We start from the raw sequence: 26,333 nt of genomic DNA on the forward strand, positions 1-26,333 counted from the left end.
CCCCCTGTCTGACCACAGTCTTCCCTTGCAATTGCTCGTAATAAACTGTCTCTGCCTTGTTGCTAACAAACGCAGAGTGAGGATTGTTTTCTTCCACACTAACAAATTAGGCAGCGTTTATGTTTATCAGTGATAGGGATAACAGCCCTGCACGTGGCACACTGTTTAAATCCAGGGTATTTCTGCATGGCAAAAATCCCTAAAATCACGGTCAGCTAATTGCCTACTAAACTATAACCATAGTAAATGAATTATAACTACAGCAGCGGCACAGGAGTCAGCAAACAGAGCTGTAAACAGGGGAGTTTGAGTGGGAGTTTGCAGGGGGAGTTTGGGAGAAGACTGAGAGAGGCAGGCAGAGGATCAGACAGGGAGTGTGCCGTGCTTTAGCAGTGTTTTGGTGTTTGTTGGGGGGTTGTTTTAGTGTGGGTGGTGATGTTTTGGTTTGGTTTGTGCTTCCCAGATTTACAGGATTTAGGTGAGACGGCTATGACAGATACAGAGGCAGCAGTGGTAGTGACCCAAGCAGTGGAAGACACAATGAAGATGACTGGATGTGGAAGCTGCGGCATGTACATGATCCTGGAGGGAGTACCTGATAAGAGTTTCATCTGCATGAAGTGCTGCCTGATAGAGCTGACAGAAGAAAAGATCCAAGGACTGGAGATGCAGGTGGAAACTCTGGTTGAGCTTAGAAGGGGGTTCAAGTGGATGATGGAGCAAAGACAGGAGGAGTCTGAACGGAAAAGCTCAGACTTGCAGATGGAAGCAGGACCAAAGAACTCTGAGGGGAGACTGCTAGGTGAGGAAAGTGGATGGTGGAAGCATGTGACTAAGAGAACCAGGCCCAGGAAAAGACCACTTGTGAAGGAGAAATAGAGCTCAAGAACAGGTTTGCGGAATTGGAAAATGAAGACAGGGCACAGCAGGTAATCGCTGAAGGTGAGAGGGCAAGGAAGAAGAGAAGAGCAGCTAGTCCTATAAGAAAAGGGGAAGAGTCAATGGAGATAACACCAAACATGAACCCCAGGAGGATACGGGATGGGTTGCGGAGGATTGCAAGAATGAATAGGAATCGAGAGGACTTGCAGCCAGAGGGAACAGGGGATAGACTGGAGAATTGTACCATCACCAGGAAAAGGCAGGTCTACATGATAGGAGACTCTTTACTGAGAAGAATATACAGACTTGTAACCAGAGCTGATCCAGAGAACTGAAGAGTGCGCTATCTGCCGAGTGCTAAGATATGGGACATGGACCTGAGGCTGAAGAGGATCCTAACGGGAGCGGGAAAGAATCCACTGATTGTCCTTCATGTGGGAACGAATGATATGGCTAGATTCTTGCTGGAATGTGTCAAGGGAGACTATGCCAGGCTGGGGAAGATGCTTAAGGAAATTGAGGCTCAGGAGATCTCCAGTGGGATTCTGCCTGTTCCTAGAAAAGGGCAACAAAGGTGTGAAAAGATAATGACGATCAACGGATGGCTCAGGCAGTGGTGCTATAAGGAGGGCTTTGTGATGCATGGCCACTGGGAGGCATTCATGGACAGAGGACTGTTCTCTCGGGACGGACTTCACCTGAGTAGGGAGGGAAATAGACTTCTAGGATGGAGGCTAGCACAACTGATTAAGAGAGCTTTAAACTAGGAATTGGGGGGAGATGGTTAGGAGATCTCCAGGTAATCTCCACACTGGATTTTAACATTGAGAGGGAAGAAAATGAAGAAAGAAAGGATACAGCCGTGGGTAGGAGAATGGACATAAGGAGGAAGGGTAGTGTAGATACCAGTCTAATAGATGATACTGGTGGTATCTGGGCCTAATCAGGTAAAGAATGTGAGTGAAGCCAAACAACAAGAATTAAGATGTTTGCACACCAATGCGAGGAGCCTAGGTAACAAAATGGAGGAACTAGAGCTACTGGTGCAGGAAGTGAAACCGGATATTATAGGGATAACAGAAACATGGTGGAATAGTAGTCACGACTGGAGTACAGGTATTGAATGGTATGTGCTGTTTAGGAAAGACAGAAATAAAGGCAAAGGTGGTGGAGTAGCATTGTATATCAATGATGAGGTAGACCATAAAGAAATAAGAAGGGATGGAATGGATAAGAAAGAGTCTGTCTGGGCAAAAATCACATTGGGGAAGAAAGCTACTAGAGCCTCCCCTGAGATAGTGCTTGGGGTGTGCTACAGACCGCCGGGATCTGATTTGGGTATGGATAGAAACCTTTTAAATGTTTTTAATGAAGTAAATACTAATAGGAATTGTGTGATCATGGGAGACAAACTTCCCAGATATAGACTGGAGGTCAAGTGCCAGTAATAATAATAGAGCTCAGATTTTCCTGGATGCGATAGCTGATGGATTCCTTCACCAAGTAGTTGAAGAACTAACAAGAGGGGATGCCATTTTAGATTTGGTTTTGGTGAGTAGTGAGGACCTCCTAGAAGAAATGGTTGTAGGGGTTAACCTTGGTTCAAGCAATCAAGAGCTAATTCAGTTTAAACTAAATGGAAGGATAAACAAAAACAGATCTGGGACTAGGTTTTTTTATTTTAAAAGAGCTAACTTAAAAAAATTAAGGAAATTAGTTAGGGAAGTGGATTGGACTGAAGAACTTGGGGATCTAAAGGTGGCGGAGGCCTGAAATTACTTCAAGTCAAAGTTGCAGAAACTATCAGAAGCCTGCACCCCAAGAAAGGGAAAAAAATTCATAGGCAGGAGTTGTAGACCAAGCTGGATGAGCAAGCATCTCAGAGAGGTAATTAAGAAAAAGCAGAAAGACTACAAGGAGTGGAAGATGGGAGTGATCAGCAAGGAAAGCTACCTTGCACAGGGAATTAAAACCAATAGTAAAAGGTTCTATAGCCATATAAATAAGAAGAAAACAAAGAAAGAAGAAGTGGAACCGCTAAGCACTGAGGATGGAGTGGAGGTTAAGGATAATCTAGGCATGGCCCAATATCTAAACAAATACTTTGCCTGAGTCTTATTAAATGAGGCTAATGAGGAGCTTAAGGATAATGGTAGGATGACAAATGGGAATGAGGATATGGAGGTAGATACTACCACGTGAGGTAGACGCCAAACTCGAAGAGCTTAATGGGACTAAATTGGGGGGCCCAGATTATCTTCATCCAAGAATATTAAAAGAACTGGCACATTAAATTGCAAGCCCATTAGCAAGAATTTTTAATGAATCTGTAAACGGACTGGAGAATTGCTAACCTAGTTCCTATCTTTAAGAAAAAGAAAAAAAGTGATCTGGGAAACTACAGGCCTGTTAGTTTGACATCTGTAGTATGCAAGATCTTGGAAAACATTTTGAAGGAGAAAGTAGTTAATGGAATTGAGGTCAACGGTAATTGGGACAAATTACAACATGGTTTTACAAAAGGTAGATCGTGCCAAACCAACCTGATCTCCTTCTTTGAGAAGGTAACAGATTTTTTAGACAAAGGAAACACAGTGGGTCTAATTTACCTCGATTTCAGTAAGGCATTCGATATGGTTCCACATGGGGAATTATTAGCTAAATTGGAAAAGATGGAAATCAATATGAAAATTGAAAGGTGGATAAGGAACTGGTTAAAGGGGAGACTACAACGAGTCAGACTGAAAGGTGAACTGTCAGGCTGGAGGGAGATTACTAGTGGAGTTCCTCAGGAATCGGTTTTGGGACCAATCTTATTTAATCTTTTTATTACTGACCGTGGCACAAAAAGTGAGAATGTGCTAATAAAGTCTGCGGATGACACAAAGCTGGGAGGTATTGCCAATATAGAAAAGGACTGGGATATCATACAGGAAGACCTGGATGACCTCATAAACTGGAGTAATAGTAATAGGATGAAATTTAATAGTGAAAAGTGCAAAATCATGCATTTAGGGATTAATAACAAGAATTATTGTTATAAGCTGAGGACGCATCAGTTGGAAGTAACAGAGGAGGAGAAGGACCTCGGAGTATTGGTTCATGACAGGATGACTATGAGCCGCCAATGTGATATGGCCGTGATATGGCCAATGTGATATGGCCGTGACATGGCCCTCAGTCTTGGAATGCATCAGGCGAGGTATTTTCAGTAGAGCTAAGGAGATGTTAGTACCGTCACACAAGGCACTGGTGAGATCTCATCTGGAATACTGTGTGCAGTTCTGGTCTCCCATGTTTAAGAAGGATGAATTCAAACTGGAACAGGTACAGAGAAGGGCTACTAGGATGATCTGAGGAATGGAAAACCTGTCTTATGAAAGGAGACTCAGAGAGCTTGGCTTATTTAGCCTAACCAAAAGAATGCTGAGAGGAGATATGATTGCTCTCTACAAATACATTAGAGGAATAAATACTAGGGACGGACAGGAATTATTTAAGCTCAGTACCAATGTGAACACAAGAACAAATGAATATAAATTGGCCATCAGGAAGTTTAGGCTTGAAATTAGATGAAGGTTTCTAACCATCAGAGGAGTAAAGTTCTGGAACAGCCTTCCAAGGGGAGTAGTGGGGGCAAAAGACATATCTGGCTTCAAGACTAAGCTTGATAAGCTTAGGGAGGGGATGGTATAATGAGATTGGTCTTTGACTATTAGCGGTAAATATGCCCAATGGCTTGTGATGGGATATTAGATGGGGTGGAATCTGAGTTACTATAGAGAATTCTTTCCTGGCTATCTGGCTGGCGAGTCCTCATGCCCACATGCTCAGGATTTAGCTGATCGTCATCTTTGGGGTCGGGAAGGAATTTTCCTCCAGGGCAGATTGGCAGAGGCCCTGGGGTTTTTCGCCTTCCTGTGCACCATGGGGCACGGGTCATTTGCTGGAAGATTCCCTGCACCCTGAAGTCTTTAAACCATGATTTGAGGACTTCAGTGGCTCAGATACAGGTTTGATACAGGAGTGGGTGGGTGAGATTCTGTAGCCTGCACTGTGCAGGAGGTCAGACTAGATGATCATAATGGTCCCTTCTGACCTTAAAGTCTATGAGTCTATATACAAAGTGAGAAATTGTCTTTCTAAGCTGGCTAACTGAGGCTCAAGAGTGATGGAGAGCTCCAGTTCTTGCCATAAGAAGGAACTGAGAAGGAGGCAGCAATCACACCCCTTTTATGCCCTTGGCTCTAACCACAAGGAGGGCAGGGTCGCATGTGCTGCCTAGTGGTACTGCTGTGAAAATTATCTGACTCAAATGCACTGGGCACAGATACACTTACAGTGGAATGTATACGTGCACAAACCACTTGAAAGAAAATAAATAGTTGTTCTATTTCAATATAGTATACAATGCACTATTATAATCTGTCTTGTCTTACCTTTTCCCCAAACTAAGATGTTTCCACTTGAGTCTCCTGTAATTGTATCACCATTTTCAGAAAAGGTCACACACAGGACAAACTTTGGCTTCTCTTGTTTCTGTATGGTAGAGAATTAGTACATTTACAGCAACACATAGTCCATTCCTTTTAGTTGTCTATATTTAATTCAATTTAGTCCTAATATTAATACTGTAATATTTTCTTTTTATTCATCTGAAAAAAAAAGCAGGAGCTAGTATAGGCTTTCAGAAATTAAGTTCTGCAAACACTCTCAGAAAAGCTTGAGATTTCTTTGAAGAACAATGAGGAAGTTCTGTGAGGTGTAGGTGCTCCAGGTATATTTGTTCTGGAGGTAACAAATGCATCTGTAATACTTTCTCAGCTTAACAGAGGCTATCCTTAAAAATGCATTTAAAAATGAAAACAGAAAATGTCAAGGCACATATTTAAGAGTTCCAACTTTAATATGTTTATAAATTTACAATTATTTGAGTAATTTTCTTCAACTTGGCTTGCTTAAGGAGACAGATTTTAAAAAGTAGAAGCCAACCAGAACATGCATAGCTCTCATGCTTTATACTGCAGCATTTCAAAAAAAATTAGCCCAAAGAAAGGAAGGGAAGCAGTGGGGAGGAGACATGGATTTTTTTTTCTGAATATGCTATGTTTTGTGCATAAGTCCAGAGAAACTCAGCTAAAGGGCACAGGAACATCCAGAAGTAGGGCATGGCAGTTACTAAGCATAATCAGCAGTTGTTTGTGAAGCTGCATAAGATGTTTTCATTTAGGGCAAGCAGTTTTTACTCCTGGGGGAATTCTGCTCCAAAAAATTAAAAATTCTGCACACACTATTTGAAAAATTCTTCAAAATTCTACATATTTTATTTGTCAAAATAACACAATATAATCATGCCAGTTTCAATTATTTTGTAAAAGCAGCAAAGAATCCTGTGGCACCTTATAGACTAACAGACGTTTTGGAGCATGAGCTTTCGTGGGTGAATCACATGCACATGCATCTGAGGAAGTGGGTATTCACCCACGAAAGCTCATGCTCCAAAACGTCTGTTAGTCCATAAGGTGCCACAGGATTCTTTGCTGCTTTTACAGATCCAGACTAACACGGCTACCCTCTGATAATCAATTATTTTGATAATTTATTTCAAAATATGTCAGCAAGAATGTCTGTAACAATACAGACCAAAAATAAAGAGTCTGGTAAAAAAAAATTTGACAAATGAATTCCTTACTAGGCATATTAATACAGAACTTTGAGTAATTCATTTAAATTATAATACAGAACAGTATTTCGTGCACCTGTCAGAAGCAGTGCAAGGTTTGGGGGAGTCAGGGGTTATGGAAGAGCTGAGGGAGAGGGAAGGAGCCTAGGAGTGAACCTGGAGGGTGTTGGGTGTGGGTGCGAGAAGGTTTTTTGGGCAGGGATTGTTAGGGAGTTGGGAAACCTCCCCCATGAAGACCCTGGCTGACCCCAAGCCCCTCCTATTCAATCAAGCACATCTGCCCGTCCCCACCCTCCTATCTCCATATGTCTCTGTAGCCCCTCTCCCCCATCCCCAGGCTCAGTTCTGTCACTCCACTAGCTCCTGAGTCCATGCCCCAGTCTGTCCCCCCACTACCCATTCTGAACCTCAGTCTATGATCCCCCAGAATTCCTGTGTGCTTCGCTCTGTCCTAACCTGGCTCCATGGGCAGGGTGCTGTGATGAACTTCTACTCCTGGAGGAATTCTGCAGCACTGGGCAGAGAATTTTTTTTGCCCCACAGAAAATACATTCTGTTCCAGAAGTGATGTAGTTCTGCATTTTGCCCACCACGGGCCGCTATGATGCCAGAACAGCCAGCTGCATTGGGCAAAAGGAGGAACAGCAGAACTTCTTGAGCAGAATGTATTTTATGCGGGAAAATACAAAATTATGTGGACAGAGGAATTCCCCCAGGAGTAAGTTTTGCAGGTCCCACCCATACTTATCATTTGAGAGCTTAGTCAATCAGAGCTGGGGGGGAGGGAAGGTTATAGATATAGAAGTTAAAGACAGCCCTATGGCTGACTGACTGTGGGCTCCGCAGGACGAAGAGAAATGTCTGCTGTGAGGGCTGGCTAACTCTTTGGATATAGCCTATAGATTTCTGTTTCACCAGCACCTGAGTAAACCAATCAGCTATTAACTCAAGTACTGAAATGCTGCTAGCTGTAAGGATCCCCAGACTTTTGTATGCTGACAAGGCTTTGAAGCATTCAGAAAAGAACAGAGGTGCTGCCATTCCTCTCAGACTCTGAAGAATCCAGGTGACACACACTGCATATTATGACCACTATCCAGAGATTGAAAAGTTATCGCTGAAAGAATATCAGAGGAGAATATGTATAGTAAAGTACAAAAGTGTAAATGTCATTTTAAACCCTTTCAATTAAATATATGTAACAGCAACAAAGAGAAGAAGTCTGTATAAGGATTTACTACTTAATGTAGGATTGTCAAATTATTAATTTTTTTTATTAATTGTGAGATAAAAAAATTGCCATGATTAATCACAGTTTTAATCACACTGTTAATCAATAATAGAATTATCAATTTAAATTTATTTTTAGATGTTCTATATTTTCAAATATATTGATTTCAGTTACAACACTGAATACAAAATGTACAGTGCTCACTTTATATTATTTTTTATTACAAATATATGCACTGTAAAAAAGAGAACCAAAAGAAACAGTATTTTTCAATTTACCTCATACCAGTACTGTAGTGCTTTCTCTTTATCATAAATGTAGAATTTTTTTTAAATAACTGCACTCAAAAACAAAAAAAGTAAAACTTCAGAGCCTAAAAGTCCATTCAGTCCTACTTCTTGTTCAGCCAATCATTAAGACAAACTAGTTGCTTTACATTTACAGGAGATAATGCAGCTCGCTTCTTATTTACAGTGTCACCTGAAAGTGAGAACAAGTGTTCAGATGGCATTGCTGAAGCTGGCGTTGCAAGGTATTGTGACAGACCCAGACCAGTGGGGTACAGGAGTCCGGTAGAGGGCAAATATACTGGTCACTGGATGAGTAGTTTTCTGTTCCCTGAGTGACCAGCGCAGGGGCTGCACTAGAGTAATCAGGAACCTGCTGGAACCAATTAAGGCAGACAGGCTGATTAGAACACCTGCAGTCAACCAAGGCAGGCTAATCAGGGCACCTGGGTTTAAAAAGGAGCTCACTCCAGTCAGGTGAGGAGGAGCCAGAGGAGAGGAAGTGCGTATGAGGAGCTGGGAGCAAGAGGCACAAGGAGCTGAGAGTGAGAGGCTGTGCTGCTGGAGGACTAAGGAGTACAAGCGTTATCAGACCCCAGGAGGAAGGTCCTGTGGTGAGGATAAAGAAGGTGTTGGGAGGAGGCCATGGGGAAGTAGCCCAGGGAGCTGTAGTTGTCATGCAGCTGTTACAAGAGGCACTATAGACAGCTGCAATCCACAGGGCCCTGGGCTGGAACCCGGAGTAGAGGGCAGGCCCGGGTCCCCCCCAAACCTCCCAACTCCTTATCATACACAGGAGGAGTTGATCCAGACTGTGGGGAAGATCACTGAGGTGAGCAAATATGCCAATAAGCGCAGGACCCACCAAGGTAGAGGAGGAACTTTGTCACAGCTGGTGTCAGGGGTGGGATTTGGTGTGCACAGTGCGGCAGAAGAAGGAAGGTGATTTAAAAAAAAAAAGGTAGAGGGTTTGTTTTTTTTTCCACCACAATGGATGACTTAGTACAGGCATTGATACAAGCTACGGTGGCCCAGCAGGAGGCTACCTGTGTCCAGGCAGCTGCCCAACAGGAAGCAGTGCAGCTGCAGCAAGAGACTAATCGCCTGCTGATTCATAGATTCATAGCCTCTAGGACTGGAAGGGACCTTGAGAGGTCATCGAGTCCAGTCCCCTGCCCTTATGGCAGGACCAAATACTGTCTAGACCATCCCTGATAGACATTTATCTAACCTACTCTTAAATATCTCCAGAGATGGAGAGTCCACAACCTCCCTAGGCAATTTATTCCAGTGTTTAACTACCCTGACAGTTAGGAACTTTTTCCTAATGTCCAACCTAAATCTTCCTTGCTGCAGTTTAAGCCCATTGCTTCTTGTTCTATCATCAGAGGCTAAGGTGAACAAGTTTTCTCCCTCCTCCTGATGACACCCTTTTAGATACCTGAAAACTGCTATCATGTCCCCTCTCTCAGTCTTCTCTTTTCCAAAATAAATAAACCCAATTCTTTCAGCCTTCCTTCATAGGTCATGTTCTCAAGACCTTTAATCATTCTTGTTGCTCTTCTCTGGACCCTCTCCAATTTCTCCACATCTTTCTTGAAATGTGGTGCCCAGAACTGGACACAATACTCCAGTTGAGGCCTAACCAGCGCAGAGTAGAGCAGAAGAATGACTTCTCGTGTCTTGTTTACAACACACCTGTTAATGCATCCCAGAATCACATTTGCTTTTTTTGCAACAGTATCGCACTGTTGACTCATATTTAGCTTGTGGTCCACTATGACCCCTAGATCTCTTTCTGACATACTCCTTCCTAGACAGTCTCTTCCCATTCTGTATGTGTGCAACTGATTGTTCCTTCCTAAGTGGTGCACTTTGCATTTGTCTTTATTGAACTTCATCCGGTTTACCTCAGACCATTTCTCCAATTTGTCCAGATCATTTTGAATTTTGACCTTGTCCTCCAAAGCAGTTGCAATCCCTCCCAGTTTGGTATCGTCTGCAAACTTAATAAGCATACTTTCTATGCCAACATCTAAGTCGTTGATGAAGATATTGAACAGAGCCGGTCCCAAAACAGACCCCTGTGGAACCCCACTTGTTATACGTTTCCAGCAGGATTGGGAGCCATTAATAACTACTCTCTGAGTACGGTTATCCAGCCAATTATGCACCCACCTTATAGTAGCCCCATCTAAATTGTATTTGCCTAGTTTATCGATAAAGATATCATGCGAGACCGTATCAAATGCCTTACTAAAGTCTAGGTATACCACATCCATCGCTTCTCCCTTATCCACAAGACTCATCATTCTATCGAAGAAAGCTATCAGATTGGTTTGACACGATTTGTTCTTTACAAATCCATGCTGGCTATTCCCTATCACCTTACCACCTTCCAAGTGTTTGCAGATAATTTCTTTAATTACTTGCTCCATTATCTTCCCTGGCACAGAAGTTAAACTAACTGGTCTGTAGTTTCCTTGTTTTTATTTCCCTTTTTATAGATGGGCACTATATTTGCCCTTTTCCAGTCTTCTGGAATCTCTTCCGTCTCCCATGACTTTCCAAAGATAATAGCTAGAGGCTCAGATACCTCCTCTATTAACTTCTTGAGTATTTTAGGATGCATTTCATCAGGCCCTGGTGACTTGCAGGCATCTAACTTTTCTAAGTGATTTTTAATTTGCTCTTTTTTATTTTATCTTCTAAACCTACCCCCTTCCCATAAGCATTCACTATGTTAGACATTCCTTCAGGCTTCTCAAGACTGGGCTTCTCAAGACCAGGCTTCTCAAGACCAGGCTATGTTGCGGGAACTGGTAAACCAGGTAAAGACCCTTACAGAGCTGAACCGCGGCCATGATGGGACGCAGATCATACGGGCCAGCCATTGGCTGCAGAAAATGACGCGGGAGGATGATGTAGAGGCATACCTTCTGGCCTTTGAGAGGACAGCCCTACAGGAGGCCTGGCCTTGAGATCAGTGGTCTGGCATCCTTGCCCCATTCCTGTGTGGGGAGGCCCAGAAGGCTTACTATGATCTGCCTGAAGAGGCTGCAGCAGGCCACCCCCAGCTGAAAGCAGAGATCCTGGCCAGATCTGGGGTAATGACCCCAGTGCGGGCCCAGTGGTATCACAAGTGGAGGTACCAGGAAAACAAAACCCCGCGGTCCCAATTGTATGACCTCATCCATCTCGCACGAAAGTGGTTGCGAACGGAATCCCGGAGTCCGGAAGAGATACTAGAGGTTCTGGTCATCGGTTGATACATGAGGGGACTACCGTCAGACCTTCATGCCTGGGTAAGCCACAACGAACCCTCCACCTATGATGAGGTTGTTGCACTGGTAGGGAGGCGAAGGACGGCAAGGGAGCTGACCTGACCAGTTAAGGAAGAGGCACCCCGGATTAAACTAGTAGCACCAAGCCTTAGAGCTCGGGTGACTGGGCCACCAGGAGGGCCCAGATGGAAAAAGAGAGGGGCTGAAGGCTCACCAGACGCCACAAAGAGTCAGAGCACGGAGGGAGAAGAGGATCATGATGTTAGATTGCCCAAACCAAGAGATCGGGGAATGCCTAGGGCTCCATACAGATGTTATGCCTGTGGGGAGTGGGGACATATAGCTGCACAGTGTCCCAATGCTGAGGAGCCGATACAGTGTAAGCTGAGGAACTGGGCAGATCCATGTTTCCTAATCTACCTTGTGGGCGTCTCACTAACCCCATATTTGTACACCAGACCAGTGAAACTAAATGGGGTACAGACCATGGCACTGGTTGATTCGGGGAGTGCTATCACGCTTGTCTCAGGGAAGCTCGTCAAGTGTAGTCAGCTGCTGCGAGATAAGCGTACAGGGATAACATGCGTCCATGGGACAGTTGGTTATTACCCCAGCATCCCAGTAAAACTCGAGATTCAGGGGAACACTACTGAGGTAGCAGCAGGTGTAGTCCCTAAACTTCCATACCCGGTGCTCATAGGGAGGTACTTCCTAGGGTTTGGAAACTTACTCCCAGTAGGAGGATTGGAGGAAAAGGGGAACCCTGAAGTTAGTGAGGCTTCCACAGTAGACTGTCAACCCCCAGTCTTCTCTGAAATATCCCCAGATTTATTTTCCATTCCCAGACAGGGTAGAAAGTCAAAAAGGGAAAGGAGGGCAGCTAAGGCCTTGGGAACCCGAATACTGACTCAAAGCCAGAGGGTCACTCTCGTAGGTAAGCAGACCCGAGCAGCTGAAAAGGAGGCCACCCAGGAGGGAGAAGCACCCAAGTCTGACCCCCACCCTAACGCTTCTGAACGAGTAGAGGCAACAGAGACTGGGCCCCTAGATTTTGGGAAGATTAGCCCCGGGAGAGGAAATTTTGGACGGGACCAGGCTGAAGACCCAAGATACGACAACATTAGAAAGGAGGTGACTGAAATAGATGGGGTCCCCGTGGAAGGGAAAACCCAGGGACCAGGACCCTACTTCATAATGAAGAAGAATTTCTTATACCAAGTTGCACCGGTACAGGGGCAGAAGGTACAGCAGATCCTAATACCTCAAAAACACCAGAACGCTGTATTAAGTCTTGCTCATAGTCATCTTTTGGGGGGACATTTGGGGGTAGAGAAGACCCTGGCACAAGTTCTACTACGGTTCTTCTGGCCCGGAGTATATGAAGAAGTGCGGAGGTACTGTGCGTCCTGCCCGGAGTGTCAGCTGCACAGTCCCCATCCCCACCTGAGGGCACCTTTAGTACCCCTTCCCATCACAGAAGTCCCCTTTGAGCGAATAGCCATGGACCTAGTGGGACCCCTGGAGAAGACGGCTCAGGGCCACCAATATATACTTGTTGTTTTGGACTACGCTACTCGCTACCCAGAAGCCGTTCCCCTGCGGAACACAGCCTCTAAAACGATAGCCAAAGAGCTGCGTGGGGATCTTTGCAGAGTGGGGCTACCAAAGGAGATATTAACAGACCAAGGAAAAGACGGTTACTCACCTTTGTAACTGTTGTTCTTCGAGATGTGTTGCTCATATCCATTCCAGTTAAGTGTGCATGCGCCACATACATGTTCGTCAGAAGATTTTTACCCTAGCAACACTTGGTGGGTCGGCTGGGCGCCCCCTGGAGTGGCGCTGCTATGACCCCAGATATATACCCCCGCCGACCCAACCACCCCTCAGTTCCTTCTTGCCGGCTACTCTGACAGTGCGGAAGGAGGGAGGGTTTGGAATGGATATGAGCAACACATCTCGAAGAACAACAGTTACAAAGGTGAGTAACCGTCTTTTCTTCTTCGAGTGATTGCTCATATCCATTCCAGTTAGGTGATTCCCAAGCCTTACCTAGGCGGTGGGGTCAGAGTGAGATGTGGCAGAATGCAAAACTGCTGAGCCAAAGGCTGCATCGTCTCTGGACTGTTGAACCAGAGCATAATGCGAAGCAAAGGTGTGGACCGAGGACCAGGTAGCTGCATGACATATCTCCTGGATAGGTACATGAGCCAGGAAGGCAGCAAATGAAGCCTGAGCTCTGGTAGAATGCGCAGTGATGTGGCTTGGGGAAATATGTGCCAAATCATAACAAGTGCGGATGCATGCCGTCACCCAAGATGAGATCCTCTGATAGGAAACAGGTAGGCCTTTCATTCAGTCTGCTACCATGACAAAGAGTTGGGGCATTTTACGAAACGGTTTTGTCCGCTCAATATAAAATGTGAGCACTCTACGGACGTCCAGGGAGTGCAATTGTTGCTCCCGTGGCGTTCAGTGTGGCTTCGGGAAGAAGACCGGAAGAAAGATGTCCTGGTTAACATGAAAGACCGAAACCACCTTAGGGAGGAATGCTGGGTGTGGTCGCAACTGCACCTTGTCCTTGTGAAACACAGTGTACGGCGGATCCACCGTAAGAGCCCTAAGCTCGGAGACTCGTCAGGTCAATGTAATGGCTATGAGGAAAGCTGTCTTTCAAGACAGGTATAGTAGCGAGCAGGTTGCTAACGGCTCAAATGGGGGAGACATAAGTCTGGTTAAAACCAGGTTGAGGTCCCAGGTCAGGGCTGGGCGGCGTACTTGAGGGTATAAATGCTCCAAGCCCTTGAGGAACCTCGAACAAAATAACTAGAGAATTACGAGTAGCTAGGGAGGTGGAGGTCAGTAAAACCGCACTCCATTGTTCCAATGACCGACACGGGCGGTAAGAAGGAACTGAGGGGCGGTAGGGTTGGCAGGGGTATATATCCGGTGCCATGGCAGCGCCACTCCAGGGGGCGCCCAGCCGACCCACCGAGTGTTGCTAGGGTAAAAATCTTCCGATGAATGTGCACGTGGCGTGCGCACACCTAACTGGAATGGATGTGAGCAAGCACTTGAAGAACCCCATTTATGTCAAAGCTAATGAAGGACCTCTGTACGCTGCTCCATATACATACCCTGAGAACTTCAGTCTACCATCCGCAGACTGATGGGTTGGTATAAAGGTTTAACTGAACCCTCAAGGCTATGATACAGAAGGTGATAAGTTGGGACGGGAAGGATTGGGACACTCTACTACCCTATCTTATGTTCACTATCCGGGAGGTACCTCAGGCCTCAACTGGGTTTTCCCCCTTCGAGTTATTATACAGGCGTCACCCCCGTGGCATACTAGATATCGCCAAAGAGATCTGGGAAGAGGAAACCAATGAGGGGAGAAATATAATAGAACATGTAATACAGATGCGAGACCGGATAGCTCGGGTCACCCCGACTGTACGGGAACATTTGGAAAAGGCACAGGAGGCCCAGAGAACCCATTACAATCGCCAGGCAAAAGTCCGACAGTTCCAACCAGAGGATCGGGTGATGGTGTTGGTACCCATGGCAGAAAGCAAGCTTCTGGCCCAATGGCAGGGATCCTATGAGGTGGTTGAACCCGTGGGGGAAGTAACCTACAAGGTGCGGCAGCCAGGATGCCGAAAACAAGAACAGATTTATCACATCAACCTTCTGAAACCCTGGCATGCACAAGAGGCGTGCATAACTGTCCAAAAAGACCTAACCCAGGAAAACAAGCCTTACAAACAGGTGAGAGTATCTACCGATTTAACACCAGACCAGAAGAATGAGGTATCTGAGATGATCTTCCGGAGCCAAGATGTGTTCTCAACAAAACCGGGTCGAACAACTGAGACGTATCACCACATTGTCACGAACCCTGGGGCCAGAATAACAATGAGGCCCTATCGGGTGCCAGCAGCCAAAAGGGAGGAAATAAAAGCAGAAGAAAAAAAATGCTGGAGTTGGGGATCATCGAAGAATCCCACAGTCATTGGTCCAGCCCAATCGTGCTGGTGCCCAAACCTGGTGGCACCACAAGGTTTTGCAACTAAACGACTAAACGAAGTATCCCAGTTTGACGCATACCCCATACCTCACATAGATGAGCTAGTGGACCGTCTGAGTAATACCCGGTATTTGACTACTCTAGACTTGACAAAGGGGTACTGGCAGATTCCTCTTGCGGAAGATGCAAAGGAAAAGACTGCATTCTCTACACCAGAGGGACTTTTTCAATATACTATCCTCCCTTTTGGACTACATGGGGCCCCAGCTACTTTCCAGCGCCTCATGGACAAGCTATTACGCCCGCATAATAGTTATGCTGCTGCCTACTTGGATGATGTGGTCATTCATACCCCAGACTGGAAAACCCACCTAGAGAAGGTGGAGGCAGTCCTTGATACCTTCAGGCAAGCTGGCCTTACAGCAAACCCTGCCAAGTGCGCTGTTGGGTTTACAGAGGCCAAATATCTTGGCTACACTGGGGGGAAAGGTCTGGTAAAACCCCAAGTGAACAAGTTGGAGGCCATCCAAAATTGGCCCTGACCACGTCGCAAGAAACAAGTCCGGGCATTCCTAGGTGTAGTGGGGTATTATCGATGATTTATCCCCCACTTTGCCACAAGGGCAAGCCCCCTGACAGACCTAGTGAAAGCCCATTGACCTGATCTGAGGAGATGGTCTGACGCAGCAGAGGAAGCATTCACAGACCTACGGACTGCCCTCTGCAGTAACCCCATACTGATAGCCCCTGATTTCACCAAGGAATTTATCCTGCAGACAGATGAAGCGGAAGTAGGGTTGGGGGCCATTCTATCACAGATGGTCGGAGAGGAGGAACACCCAATTCTCTACCTCAGTAGGAAACTCCTTCTGAGGGAACAAAAATATGCAGTGGTGGAGAGAGAGTGCCTCACCGTAAAATGGACCATGGAAGCATTGCGCTACTACTTGCCCGAGCGCAGATTTGTCCTCGTGACCATGCCCCTCTTCAATGGATGCAGCGGAACAAGGAGAAGAACACAAGGGTGACCAGGTGGTTCTTATCCCTCCAACCTTTCCAGTTCTGTGTGCAACACAGAGCACGGAGCCATCACGGCAATGCCGATGGTTTGTCACGTGTGCACTGTCTGGCTTCCCAAGCTGCCCAAAGCCTTGGTGTTGCGCAGGGGGGAGGGATATGTGACAGACCCAGGCCAGTGGGGTACAGAAGTCTGGTAGAGGGCAAATATACTGGTCACTGGATGAGTAGTTTTCTGTTCCCTGAGTGACCAGAGCAAGGGCTGCACTAGAATAATCAGGAACCTGCTAGAACCAATTAAAGCAGACAGGCTGATTAGATCACCTGCAGCCAATCAAGGCAGGCTAATCAGGGCACCTGGGTTTAAAAAGGAGCTCACTCCAGTCAGGTGGGGAGGAGCCAGAGGAGAGGAAGTGCGTGTGAGGAGCTGGGAGCAAGAGGCACAAGGAGCTGAGAATGAGAGGCTGTGCTGCTGGAGGACTAAGGAGTACAAGCGTTATCAGACACAGGAAGAAGGTCCTGTGGTGAGGATAAAGAAGGTGTTGGGAGGAGGCCATGGGGAAGTAGCCCAGGGAATTATAGCTGTCATGCAGCTGTTACAAGAGGCACTATAGACAGCTGCAATCCACAGGGCCCTGGGCTGGAACCGGGAGTAGAGGGTGGGCCCGTGTTCCCCCCAAACCTCCCAACTCCTGATCAGACACAGGAGGAGTTGATCCAGACTGTGGAGAAGATCACTGAGGTGAGCAAATCTGTCAGTAAGCACAGGACCCACCAAGGTAGAGAAGGAACTTTGTCACAGTATTTATATGCCAGATATGCTAAACATTCTTATGCTCCTTTATGCTCAGCCCTGAGATTTAACTCTGTGTAATGCTTTCTTAAAAGTCCTGAAAAGACAGAAATCTGGCCTGTGCTTCAGCAAGGAGTTAAACTGAGGTGCAGAAAAAAGGGGAATGTAATATAGTCAAACATAACAGAATTTTAGTAATCCATCGCCGTTACACACACACTATGCATGCTGACATTTCTTTATGCAGTTACTTTGTTTGCACATTCAAGTCAGATAATTTAAACAAGCAATGGTTAACTAGACACCATAGTAGCCATCTGTACACACTGCAGAAACATTTTATTTGTGCTTGCAACTGTACTAACTATGCATGCAAATGGAAATGCAAAAACAAAAGTGGAGTTCAGACCTACTTCTTAAAAAGCAAGACCGTTAAGTAAAAATGATATTTACAAAATAGACTAAGAGTGGAATGTCTAGCTTTGTCTCGTTTTGAAATATGTACGTGTAGCACTTTAGATCTGAAAAGAACATATAGGAAAGAAAATTCATGTTCACGTAAATTTGCAACTCAATCAAGTTGTATTTCTCAAATTACCCTTGGGAAAAAAAAACCCTACCACCTTTGGGCTCTGGCCAAACATGGAAACTTTCAACCCAAAAGGAATTTGAGAAAATTAAGAATAAGTGAAAACAAGAATTTAGAGGCTAGAATGGAAAGCAGATTTTGACCTTCACTGTAGTGATAACTACCTAGGATTGCTGCATGCTATGCTAAGGTACTGTAATAAAATATTACAAATGCTGTACAAAATACAATATTATAAAATAGCAGGTTTAATTACTGTGTTGTTTTAATTCATTCCAGCCTTAAATAAACTCTATTGCTGTGTGCATACATCATTGCTATAAAAGAAAAGTTAGGAGCATATACTACTTTACCTCAAATAATCCTTGCTTTTTAATAAGGGAGTTCCCTTCTAACGTCCAAAAGTAAAGGTGTGATTTTCCACAGGTAACTATTATATTTGTGTCTGTAGGATGAAAATCTGTTGCAAATACCGCCTCATTAGAACACTTGGAAAGAAAGAAAGAAACAATGTATGAAAATTTAAAATACAGATAAAACAAAATGATTAATTTAAAAGTGTTTTCTTGTTAAACAAATTAGTCAACTTATGATACATAATTATGTTCCATATTTGGATTGAAATTTTTTTGCTGATTTTTTACTTTGTGACAACAGACTGATATAACAGGCATTTGGATAAAATGTCTTGAAGGAAAGAACTGAAGTGAAAACATTTTCTAATGTCTAAACATTTGAAGCATGTCTTCAAAACTGTGTCCGATATTCTTAAGAGGAAGCTCTCAAATTAAAATTTGTTTACAGCATTTTTCTGGATGTCCTCTTATACATCCCTACAGTTGCTTTTTAAAATTTCTTAATAAACTCTAAATTGTGACAGCAAAGCAAAAAACAAGACCCTTTTCCTTCTCTCCCTCCCAAAAGCCCCCCACATTATTTTCAACCATAAGAAGAAATATTTCAGATATCTGTACTTTATATTCTTTGTCCTTTATAAATGAAAGCACTAATAAGAATTAAAAGGTACAGAAAGAAATTTGATGATAAAAGTTCAGATCTACATACAAGCAAGCATTTTATTGCATAAAATATCTTATTGCAACACCTTGACATCTGCCAGCCTCTCTTCCTTCTGCCAGTCCCATACAGAAAGCACATGGTCATTTGAATCATCCACCGAACAAAGGTTACTTCCTCCATTCTGAAGCAAAACATTTTAAAAGTCATTTATAAAATAATTCAGAAATGCGTAGGTACAAATCTAAAAGTTATTAAACACTACTGCCTAACTGAAAGTGAAAAATTTTATTCTACTTTCCATTAAAATCTTTAGATCCAAATCCTACAGACTGAAGTAAACTGTGGAGTTTTGCTTGAGTATACAAGATTTAGCTCTTAAATTTTTTCAGAATGCTGTGTATATGAAACTTTAAATAATGTAACTATACTGTCAGCACACAAACACTTTATGCATGCATTTACTTACAGACTTAGAAAAAGCAATGCAGGTGACAGCACGGTCAAAAAAGCCCATCCCAATGATATGCAGTGTATTCAAAGTAACAGAATCCCAAACACGTACATGGGGTGGTAATTGCTGTAAAAAATTAGAGCAGAAGCAACTGAAAAAAAATGTTGGGAAAGAGTATCAGCATTTTTTAAAATTTGAAAATACGTGAAAACCCATGTTAGTAACATTTAATATCATTATTATTGGTAACACCAATATAGTTCTCCTGCTGTATAATGACAGATGGCCTAGAAAATGACCCAGTAATATCCACACATATGCCTAGTCATTGCGATTAATTCGGCAGCACAAAGAGCATCCTCCAATCCCAGGTGCCCAGTACTAAGTTGGAGGTGCTAAGCACCTTGCAAGATCAGATCTACAATTAGCTCATTTCATGTCCTGCTCCAAGGTCACAGAGTCTTAACTGCAGCAAACAATATACTGTTTCTAGCTGGTATCAAATGACTAATGCACAATAAACAAAAACAAGAAAATCAGTTACTGGCTGATTACTTTCAACAACAGTGGAAAGTTGGCCATAGAAAAGGACTTTATTATTAGTCTCCCTTTATAAAACATTGGTCAGAACCATCTTTGTTTAGCCTAAAATCAATTCAATATATGAATAATTAAAATTATTTGCATGTCAAAGTACACATTTAAAGTTCTCTCCTAACAATCACTTACAGTAATACAAAGATAATAGACCATATTTATCAATATGACGGAGACTTAAATGCTCCTTAAATCCACTAGAGGGCAGTCCTTGTAAATATGTGTTGATTAAAAATATTACCTCAAAGCAACTAGAAAGAATTGCACAGAATTTATTCTATGTATACAATAGACTAATAAATGAAGGCCAAACTCTAAAGAGAGAGAGAGAGAGAGAGAGAGAAAGAAAGAGAGAGTGTGTGTGCGTGTGTGTGTGTAAATCTTTTAAGTTAACTGACATTTTAATGCTGTATCAGGCCCAATTATTACTCTTGATCTCTTATTGAGCATTAATTAATAAAACTACTCCTTAAAGAAAACTCAGCTTCTTTCAAATAACAGTGTGGATTATTTTTAAAAACAAGACAAACACAGCTATCAAAACTTTGGATCTCATGGTCACATATTTCCTCTGGAGCCCACCTCCAAATCTCCTCGTGATCTCTGTAAGGAATGGAGATGGAGAGTCAGAGACAGACAGACGGCATCAGAAAATGGAACTAGCTGATGGAACTTGACAATTCCATTGGCTACCTTGGCACCATTCAATTAGCATCTGTCAAATTAAGAGTATAATGCTTTGCATTTTTAATTTTTAAAATTCAAGGGTGATTTAACTACTGCACAGAGGTAATGTACCACTAACTACAATACAATAATATGTCTTGTGAAATATGAGCGTTTTACTGTAAACAAAGGTTTGCTCACTTTTCCATCCTTAGAGGTACCTGCAACCTGACCCGTTGCTATGGTGATCCGGTCAGGATGGACAGCTAGGCTGGAAAAGAAAAAGTTGTCAACCTTCATATTTAAAGCATTGAGGATATATTGTAACATCCAAATGCCAAATTCCATGCAGACTAAAACAAGAGTCTACAGAGTTAGTCTTATTACTTCAGTTACATAAATGCATAATAGGAATATAACATCTAAAAAATGTATCCCCAAAATAGAGACAAAACTACTTTCATGACCTTTTATTCCTAAACTCTTCCATCACTACAACTCAGACTCTAGAATCAGTTAGTGATTCGTTTGTGCCCTTCCAGTATCTTAACATACAGTACAGTAGTACAGTACTACTTGGTTCTTTTTATCAACTTTAGGCTTTGATTAGCCTTCACCTTGCTCTGGAAAAATACAATTGTTATCCACTTCAAAATTCTACAAGGGTTCAAATGTTAGGTCAGTGAATCTAAGTCTCAGAAACAGAATTCCAGAACCAAGAAATTAAACCATTTGACCCCTAGAATTAGCTGTTCAGATAAACAAAATGTACTCAGCAATTACCACCGTACCCAAGAGAAGAGAAATCATCAATGTATTGTTTAAGACAAGAGCAAGCAATACTGCAAATACATTAATTCTTCTTTCACTGCAGCTGCTTCTCACTTAGTCCTGGACGCAAATTGCCAAGCAAAATGAACTTTGACAGCTAGAGGATAAGGAATTCACTCTATTTTCAATACAGACCATTATCCACTCTCTAAAACCTGAATGCTTTGAAAAATTCAAAGGAGAAGGAGAGTTTGAAAAAGACAGATGAGATGGAACAGTTAATCAAAATCCAAGTTAAAATCTCACTGTAAAACCACTAAGCTATGCGATTAATTCATTTCATGGAGCATGTTCATGTCCCTATATAGTTAAGGTTGCAACTAGATTCCATTATCACTTATCAGTACTATTTTTAACCTCTTATAGAGGCAAACAGGTGTTTCATAATGCTGAATCTAGAGAAATGTAGATAAAGGAAGCTAGAAATACTTTTCAGCATGACTGTATAAATGCTAAGAGGAGCCTTAAGAATTAACAAAGGTCATGACCAAAGTATCTTAACAACAAAGACATAAGGGAGGGGAATATAGACAAACAGACCATAGAACCTGAAGGTAAGCAAGTCTAACAACAAAGTCAAACATCCAGATTTTCTGCCTTCTCTAAGTATGTAAAGAGAGACCTGTTATGGGAACCAAACATAGGGAACTGAAACTGCACTTTATAACCACTCTGTGCCAGCACTTTTTTCAGACCTAGAATAAAAAGCACATAAATACCATGGTGATAGACGGACTAGAAGTAGATCTTCCGGAAGGAAATGCAAAGTTATCAGATAAGCCAAGACTACAGGCAGTCTCTTAAGTAATAAACATCTAATACATGAAGATTTAGAGGTTAAATTACTAGAATTCTCTTTTCAGAGAGGAAAGAACCATTAATTAATTTTTTTTAAAAGGCAACATTAGCATTTCCTAGAACCCCATTTCTATAAGAAATAAGAATGTTTGGAGACTTACCACTTCACATCGTCATTGTGACCAGTGTAATGTCTCTGAAGTTGTTCTTCAACATTGTATAACACAACTACTGATGCAATGAAATACACAGTTTCGCCCGTTGGAAGTAGGTATAGGTTACTGCGACAGTCCCGACCCCTATATCCATAGCTAGCAGGCTTGTTAAGAAATAACACTACTTCTTATGAATTAAGAGACTGACACATGGAAAATAACATATTGTAGCCCCTTCTGTACAGTGAAAATATACCAGATCCCTGAAAACTTGCAGTGCGGGCAATATACTTTCATGGCAATTCCTGGTGTCTTTACTAGCCTTTGACATTTGTGCAAACTACCAGCTTTGTTTCAAGTGCACTTATTATTTAAATTGATTGGTTATATGAAAGAATCATTTGTGCTGGAAGAGAACTCTAGTAGGTCATCCTGTACCACTCTCTGCATCATTATCAGGATTGATTGCCTTATTCTTTGTTCAGGGTGATTGATTCATTATCCTCCTCATTTACAGTTTCATATCCATCTGGATGGAAAAGGGCTGCATCATACATTTCAATTAACTGGTACAGTATTGAAAAGGCAGTGGGGACAGATCTTGATGCCAGTCACATCAGTGATATACCAAATTAAGTCCAGTGAAATAACAGGAGTTAAGACAGGTATAAACCTGTGTAAATGAGATCACAATTTGGCCAAATTAAGTTGTCTTACTCAAGTATGTAATAAACAGGCATCAGGGGCTAAATGGGAGGATATTTCCAGTTGGTCCGGTATGGAAGAAAGGGGTTGTGTTATGGAAAAGGTTGATAACCACTGACAAACAACATTAATAAAACACAATGCTTTATTTTTCCCCAGGCCTTTTAGTATATACAATTAGATTGTAAGCTTTTTGAGGCAGAGATAATGTTTATAAAGTACAGTATAAATCTACTGTGGTTTAGAAGTGATTTTTAATAATAAAAATAATATAGAAATGAATACATATTTTGTCCTCTATTCATTATAGGCAAGGATGGTTTGACTCTGCTGTTCAACCATGCATTGATATGATGCAGGAAGTAAAGTCAAAATTTTCAAACTTGGGTGCCTAAAATTAGGCAATTAAATAAAGGATTCCTGACTTTTCAAATGTGCTGAACTCTTGCACCTCCCACTGACTTCAACAGAACTAGTGAGTCAGCATTTCTGAAAATACAGCCACTTGTATTTGGGCACCTAAATATGTATTTAGGAACCCAATTTTAGGCTACCAGATTTGAAAGTTTCAAACAACACTCCGTTATGTTTTTTGAGATACCCTAACTGTAAAGTAACAAAGAAGCGTGCGTGAATGAAAACAGCAAGTGTCTCTCTTACAGGTGACTTATTGGTAATGAAGAGGAAAACTAAAAGCTTCCTATTTTTAAGAAAACATTATCATTGGATTACAGGACACCACTTTATTGGCTTAATCTTCCTATTTGTCTGTATAAAGTCTGATCCTGTTCCCATTGAAGTCAATAACAAAACTTCCTTAGACTTCAACACAGTGCTGTAACAAAGGCGAGGCGAGTGAGGCACTTGCCTCGAGCACGCAAAATGGAGAGGTCCAGCTCTACTGCGATCGGTGGCACTTCGGCAGCAGCTCTACCGCCACCGCTTTTTCGATGGCAATTTGGCAGCGGGTCCCTGAGTCCGTCTCAGAGGGAGTCTGTCTGGTAGTTTCATTCATTCTTTGGTGGCAGTTCGGCGGTGGGTAACTCTGTTCGAGAGGGACTCAGGGACCTGCGCCAAATTGCTGCCAAAGAATGAAAGGAGTGGTGGTGGCAATTCGGTAGCAGGTCCTTCCCTCCGATAGAGATTCAGGGACCCACTGCCGAATTGCTGCCGAAGAGCCTGGAGCTGGCCCTTGCCTCGGGCGCAAAAATTCCTTGTTATGCTCTGCTTCAGCACATTGCAGAATCAAGCCCATAGAGGTTAGAAGCCGGAGTGAATGAAAGTCAAGAAGTTAAGTAATATTATGGCATATAACCTTATTTATATGGAGGAAAACCTTAAGTAAATAACTATTACATATAAAATATTTATCTAGTTGGGAAAAATACCTTTTTTCCTCCCACTTCCCACTCTCTTCTCTTTTGAACAGCATTGCAGCCAATTTTCCATACCCCTCCACGTTGTCATTTACCATCTTCCCAACTCCTCCCCATCAGCCTTCTTCTCTGATTCGAACTCCTGGCTTTCTCTTTTCTTCTCCTTACAATCTCCGACCCCCCTCCTCTGTGACTTCAACTTCTATGTTGACGACTCATCCAATCCCTTAGTTGTGTGTTACCTCACCCATCCCCTTTCATTTGATCTGCACCATGGCTCAAATCTCATTAAAAAGGAGCACTGCTCTCTCTCTGTCTCTGTTGCTGAATTCCCCCTCTCTGACCATTACCTGGTCCTTTTTAGCATCACCCATTAGCCCCCTCCCTCATGCCCTGTCACTTGGCATTTACATAACTTCCAATCCATCAGCATGAGTGACTTCTCATTTGCTCTCTTCACTTTTTCATTTATATGGTTGTTAATTCTCTCCATGTTTCACTCTCCTCCATGGTTGACTCTCTTGCCCCCCTCTTTGATCACAAGGTCCATCCTGCCAACCCCTAGTCCTGCCTCACCCCCAACACCTGCTTCCTCTGCTCCTGTTCTCACGCTGCAGAAATCTCAGGAACAAGCTGACTTCTTCCCCTACAAATTTGTTTTCTCTTCTTTCAGTTCTGCCATCTACCTAGTTAAACAACTCTTGGCTAGCTTAACTGAGCCTCAGGTCCTCAATCCCAGCTGCCTTTTTGACACCTTTGAGTCACTCCTCAAACCCTCCTCCCACCTCTATTTCTCTCTCCACACTGCTCACTGATTTCTTCCAAGAGAAAACTGAACAAAATACAAAGTGACCTTCTCCCCTCCCCTCCTACAACTCTCTGCCATCACAATTGCAGGTGCTTACTCATCTGCTCTCCTCCTCTAACCCAGCTACTTGCCTCAGTGAAATCATCCTATCAACTGAGCTCCCTTATGCCCATTCTCATCTCTCCCCATCTCTTCTCCTTAACCTCCCACCCTCCTCTGGTTCACAATAAACACATGCTTTAGTCTCTCCAATCTTAAAAAAAACAACACTCCTGCTTCTTCTACTACTGCCACTCCTCCCAGTTATCTCTAAGATAAGAATGAGCTGTTCTCAGTCATTGTCTGGGGGTCCTCTCCTCCAGTTCCATCCTAAACACTCTCCTGTCTGGCTTCCGCCCTTTGCATTCCACTGAATCAGCTCTTGTCAAAGTCTCTCACGACCTTTTCCTAGCCTAAGGTCAGAACTAGTACCCCATCTTCATCCGGTTTGACCTGTCAGTTGCCTTTGACACAGTCAACCATCTTCTTCTTTGTGAAATCTTGCCCTCTCCTTGGCTTCTGTAACTATATCCTTTCCTGATTTTCCTCCTCCTCTTTAATCCCTCCTTCAGCATGTCCTCCAGAGGATCCACCTTATTCTCCCTCCAGTTTTGTGTAGGGCTCCATAGGACTATATCTTTGGTTCGCTTCTGTTCTCCCTCTCTGGATATCTCACCTACAATCTGCAAACACAAATTCAACTCCCATCTCTATGATGACAGCTCACAGATCTACCTCTTTACTCCAGACCTGTTTCCTTCTGTCTCTCTGATATCTCCTTACGGAAGTCTAGCTGTCAGCTCAAGTTCAACCAGGCTAAAACAGTGCTCTTAGTCAAACCCTCCTATCTCCATCACCATTCTGCCTGTCATTCAGGCTCATAATCTGAGTGTCATCTTTGACTCAGATCTGTCTCTAGATCCTTGCATCCAGTCTATGTCTAAAGCTTGTCAATGCTTTCTGCATAATATCTCTAAGATACAGCTTTTCCTAACTACCCACAAGGAAATTATTCTCATCCAGGTTCTCATAATCTTGTATCTAGATTACTGCAACACCCTTCTCTCTGGCCTTGACAAATGCAATTTTGC

General features: G+C 43.1%; 1 protein-coding gene across 7 annotated transcripts in view; it reads right to left on the reverse strand.

Moving 5' to 3' along the window:
- Positions 1 to 26,333, reverse strand: part of EML1 (EMAP like 1) — a 215,518-nt gene that overhangs the window by 24,567 nt on the left and 164,618 nt on the right. For all 7 annotated transcript variants that reach the window (XM_030558764.1, XM_030558768.1, XM_030558767.1 and 4 more), the window contains 6 exons: positions 22,321 to 22,470; positions 20,732 to 20,801; positions 19,283 to 19,393; positions 18,902 to 18,997; positions 18,150 to 18,284; positions 5,322 to 5,421 (listed from right to left, as the gene is read on the reverse strand). In XM_030558764.1, the coding sequence (XP_030414624.1) occupies positions 5,322 to 5,421; positions 18,150 to 18,284; positions 18,902 to 18,997; positions 19,283 to 19,393; positions 20,732 to 20,801; positions 22,321 to 22,470 (662 nt within the window). The remainder of the gene's footprint in view (positions 1 to 5,321; positions 5,422 to 18,149; positions 18,285 to 18,901; positions 18,998 to 19,282; positions 19,394 to 20,731; positions 20,802 to 22,320; positions 22,471 to 26,333) is intronic.

This window comes from Gopherus evgoodei, chromosome 4 (assembly GCF_007399415.2).
Source record: "Gopherus evgoodei ecotype Sinaloan lineage chromosome 4, rGopEvg1_v1.p, whole genome shotgun sequence".
In the NCBI taxonomy this organism is placed as follows: Eukaryota; Metazoa; Chordata; order Testudines; family Testudinidae; genus Gopherus; species Gopherus evgoodei.